The sequence below is a fragment of the Tupaia chinensis genome, unplaced genomic scaffold (assembly GCF_000334495.1).
Source record: "Tupaia chinensis unplaced genomic scaffold, TupChi_1.0 Scaffold138060_1, whole genome shotgun sequence".
Lineage (NCBI taxonomy): Eukaryota > Metazoa > Chordata > Mammalia > Scandentia > Tupaiidae > Tupaia > Tupaia belangeri.
In genome coordinates this window covers 1,245,555-1,250,554 of record NW_006197961.1, presented here as the reverse complement: position 1 = coordinate 1,250,554, position 5,000 = coordinate 1,245,555, and the positions used below count along the sequence as shown (strand labels likewise).

Below are 5,000 nucleotides of genomic sequence, written 5' to 3'. Positions count from 1 at the left end.
GTTCATCCACACACCTACCCCTCACACAGCCACCACCCCTATTAGTCCATCATCCCCTCCCCCTAATTCCTGCCCGCCCACTCAGCTGCATACTCATCCCATTGACCCACCCGCCCACTTACCCCATTTATATATATATTATACATAAATAAATAAATATAGGGCACACCTGTTTGCTGGAGAGAGCCAGTAAGCAGGGGAAAGTGAGAAATCAGCCCCCAAGGGAGAAAACCATGCTCCAATTCCTTCTCCTCCATTCCCCTCCTGGGATCTTGGGCATGCACACATATCAGGCATGATTTCCAAGCCACCAGGTCCGGGACTTGAACCCTAGTCGGCCATGTGGGAGTCCAGCAACATAACAGCGCCACCATCTGCTGCTCCCACATCATCAACTTTCTGCCCTACCCGACTCCACCCTGTTACCCACTGGTGCCTCGCCCCAATTCTCACCCAGCTCCCCAACCTCTCACCCTTAGACCTAGGCAACACAGCCCCTAGGAGCCCCTAAACCCTCCAGTTCTAACACCTCCTGCCTCACCCTGTCACCCACTCATGTCCACACCTACACTCACGCCCTCTACTCGCTCACACCCAGGCCTGCTTCCTGTGATCCCAGCCTGGCCCCTCTGGCACCCAGGCCTGCTTCCTGTGATCCCAGCCTGGTCCCTCCAGCCCTGCCCTCTGCGTGGACACGCATTGCCCCAAGGCCAGGTAGGTGTGCAACCTCGATGTTGCAGCCCAGGGTGGTCCCTCTCACTGCGGGTGCCAAGACCAATACCGAAGTGGCTGACCCCACCAGGCCCCTGGGAGCTCTCACCGTGCACCAGGTTGATCTCGGAACCTAGCAGGAGGATCTCGTCTGCCAAGCGCTGGGCCGTGGGCAGCACCTCGGTGTGGTGTGCGCTGATGAGGTATTGCACGAACTTCTGCAGCTGGTCCCGGTTCATCTGCGACAGCGTCTCGGAGATGGGCAGGCGCAGTTCCACCTGCCGGGCGTGCCGGATGCGGTAGAGCGACAGCGCCACCACGTGGGCGCAGTAGAAGAGGTCGCGGTTGTCACAGCCGCAGCTCACGGAGGTGATCTTGCAGCGGTCGAAGCTGATGGAGACATGGTAGAGGCGCTCGGGCTCCCCAGGGCCTCCTGGCTCCCGGACGCTTCCGCTCAGGTGGAACCCTAAGACCAAAGTCGAGCTGTTATCTCCAGAACGGGGAAAGGGGGGGGGCATTTGTTGGTGATGCACAGGAAGACACGGGTGCAGGGGCCAAGTGGAGGCTCAGCGGTCTTGCAATTGGACCCACGTGGGAAAGGTCTAGGGTTCGCGTCCTGGGGCCTCCCAAAGCCTGGTGTGCGCATGTCCATGATCCACGTTGGAGGAGAAAGGCAGACCATGGTGTGAGAGCCAGGCGGAGGGTGCCTGTCTTCTGTCTTTGTCTTTCTGTCTCTGTCTCAAGGAAGTGACTTTGTTTGTTTGTTTTGGAAAAGCTAGGCTGGAGGCCAGCAGGTGGCGTGGTGGTAGAGGGCGCTGTACTCTCACATGGCCGACCGCGGTTTGAGTCCTGGACCCGGCAGCTTGCTTTCTGGCTTTCCCTCTCTTTCATTCTCTCTCACTCTGTCCCTCTCGGGTCAAATTTAAAACAAACAAACAAACAAATAAGAACAAAGTTAAATAATTCATTAAAAAGTTTTTTTAAAAAAGCCAGACTTGGGGCCAGCCGGTGGCATGGTGCTCCCACCCCAACATCAGTGTAGAAATGTGTCAAAAATTTCAGTGTCTCTTCCCCTTAACATTCTATTTTGACCCGCCCCCGGTGAAGGAAACGTGGAGTTGCTACTTCCATTTATTTTTTCTTTTTTTGGAGAGGTTTTTGCTTTGGGGTGCGTGTGCTCACCAGACCGAGAGAGACAGAGAGATAGAAAGCGAGAAATCACCTCCCAGGGGGGATGGCCACGCCGCAATCCCTTCTCCTCCATTCTCCTCTCGGGATCTTGGGCACGCACGCACACGCGCCCGGCGTGAGTTTTAAGCCACCGGGTCCAGGACGTGAACCGTGGTCGACTACATGGGAGTCCAGTGACATAGCCATTATGCTAACTGCTGGTCCCACTATTTTTTTCTTGATTGATTTTTGCTTGAGGGTGTGTGTGCTTGCCAGAAAGACAAAGACAGAAAGTGAGAAATCACCCTCCAGGGGGATGACCACACTGCAATCCTTTCTCCTCTGTTCTCCTCCCTGGATCTTGGGCACGCACGTACATGTACTCAGCCTGTTTTAAGCCACCGGGTCCAGGATTCGAACTATGGTCAATTATGTGTGAGTCCAGCAACATAACCATTATGCCATCTGTTGATCCCTTCGTTCATTTAAAAAAATATATTTATTCAATTTCATTTATTATTTCAAAATTTGCTATACGGCATGTGTGCTCACCAGAAAGAGAGAAGAAAGTGAGAAAGCAAACCACCAGGTCTGGGACTCGAACCGTGGTCGGCCATGGGGGAGTCCAGCGCCCATACCACTGCAGCACCTGCTGCCCCTCGCTTGGTCTTATTTGAATGCTGAATGATGTTATTACAGCCGAGGTAGAAGGTGGTTCTTGCTGCCCTTAGATGACCAGGAATACAGCCAGGGCTCCTAGGGCCCAGTTACCTCCTGGCAGGATCTCAGTGGCCTGTGACCCTTGTGGGCAAGGGGCTGATGTAGTACAGCAGGGGTCAGGTCACCCCGTCACCCCAACCCCTCCCTGACCCCTGGGCAGCCCAGGAGCCAGGCTCATCCAACTGGTTGGACAGCTCGGGCCCAGCCTGCGTCATGCGGGGACACAGCTTCCTCATACCAGCCCGAGGTGGCCAGGCTCAGGCAAGAAAGCTCTAAGAACAACAGCGACCAGGACCAGGAGGGACACGTGGCCAGGCTCTGGTCTCCACTAGGGACGTGGCTTGTCCTGGGGGCGTCCTGGGGTCTCAGGTCTCATTCGTTCTCTGGCTTGTCGTCTATGGGTCCCTCTGAGCCCCACTGCCTGAGGTCTAAGGCCTCCCCTGGCCATCACTAACTGTCTCCCAGCCTGGGCTCTGCAGCCTGTCCTTCGGTCCCCTGCTTTACCCAACTCCTCCTTGGGACCCACTGCCTGAGGTCTAAAATAATTTTTTTTTGTTGTTTTTTTTGAGAGGTTTTTGCTATAGGGTGCGTGCGCTCACCAGACAGACAGAGAGAGACAGAGAGACAGAAAGCGAGAAATCACCCCCCAGGGGGGGATGGCCACGCCACAATCCCTTTTCCTCCATTCTCTTCTCGGGATCTTGGGCACGCATGCACACGCGTCCGGTGTGAGTTTAAGCCACCGGGTCCAGGACTCGAACTGTGGTCGACTACATGGGAGTCCAGCGACATAGCCATTACGCTAACTGCTGGTCCCTAAAATAATTGTTTTTTTAAATGAATGATTTTATTTCACTTTATTTATTTATTTATGTTAATTGGACCAGGGAGAGAGAGAAAGAGAAAGTGAGAAAGCAAGCCACCAGGTCTGGGACACGAATCATGGTTGGCCATGTGGGAGTCCAGCGCCCTTAACCACCACACCACCGGCCGACCCCCTAAAGTAATTTTTTAAAAGAGAATTATTTATTTATTTAATTCCATTTATTATTGTTAGGTTTTTTTTTGTTTTTTTTTTTTTTACCGAGAGAGAGAGAGAGAGAGAAGGGGAAAGCGAGTCCGGGACTTGAACCATAGTCGGCCATGTGGGAATCTAGCGCCTTTATCCACCACACTGCCTGTTGGCCCCCTAAAGTAATTTTTTACCTTTAGGTCTAAATTCCTGCCACTTACCTTCACTGGACCCCACTGCCAGAATTCTATAGTCTAAGATCAGTTTTGATAGTTTTGGGTCCAGCCCATGGTGTGGTGGTTAAGGATGCTGGACACCCACATGGCCAACCGCGGTTCAAGTCCCGTACCTGGCAGCTTGCTTTCTCTTGCCCTCTCTCTTTCTCTCTCACTCTGTCCCTCTCTGGTCAAATTAAAATAAATATGTAAAGTTCAAAAAGAAGTTTTTTTTTAAAAGAATCACTTTATTTAACTTTATTTATTTATGTATTTTTTTTTTTTATTTGACCAAAAAAGGGACAGTCAGAGAAAGAGAGGGAGAGAAAGAGAGAAGGCAAGCCACCAGGTCCAGGACTCAAACTATGGTTGACCATATGGGAGTCCAACACCCTTAACCACCACGCCATCTACCGGCCCCTCAAAAAGAATTTTTAAAAAAGAATCATTTTATTTAACTTTATTTATTTACTTTTTTTTTCAAGAACGGTTTTATTTAACATTATTTATTTATTTATTTTCATTTGACCAGAAAGGGACAGAGAGAGAGAGTGAGAGAGAGAGAGAGAGAAAGAGAGAGAAAGCAAGCCACCAGATCTGGGACTCGAACTGTGATTAGCCATGTGGGAGTCCAGCACCATTAACTACCATGCCACCTGCTGGTCCCGTATTTATTTATTTATTTTAGTTTGACCAGAGAGGGACAGAAACGGGGTGGGGAGAAAGAAAGAGAAAGTGACAAAGCAAGCCTCCAGGTCCGGGACTTGAACCGCCATTGGCCATGTGGAAGTCCAGCCCCCTTAACCACGACACCACACCTGCTGGCGCCACCAGGTGTGTTTTTCAAGACACCAGGTCCGGGACTGGAACTGCACAGCCCTGGTCGCATGTCTCTTACTGCCTGGGCCTGGAAGTCCGAGGTCTGGGTCTCCCCTGCCCCGGCTTGGACCTCCCAGCCTCGCCGGCAGGGGTCGCTGGCCATCACTTACCTACTTGCAGCACCAGGTCCACAGCCCCGCTCTGCAGCAGCTGGAGCCCGCGGGTGAAGGGCACCCGTGCATCGTGCTCGCCCTCGGGGGGCTGGTACCCCAGCGATGAGTACATGCATATCTCCCGCTCGCTGCGCGGGAACGACCAGAACACGATGCGCTTCTGGACCGGCTCCGGCACCC

The 5,000-nt window shown here is 52.6% G+C and overlaps 1 protein-coding gene across 1 annotated transcript in view; it reads right to left on the bottom strand.

Annotated features, from left to right (window-relative positions):
* ZSWIM4 (zinc finger SWIM-type containing 4) overlaps nt 1–5,000 on the bottom strand; it is a gene marked incomplete in the record, with an annotated part of 25,782 nt that overhangs the window by 17,637 nt on the left and 3,145 nt on the right. Inside the window, 2 exon segments of the mRNA XM_014592648.2 lie at nt 821–1,177; nt 4,818–5,000. Coding sequence (XP_014448134.1) covers nt 821–1,177; nt 4,818–5,000 — 540 coding nt within the window.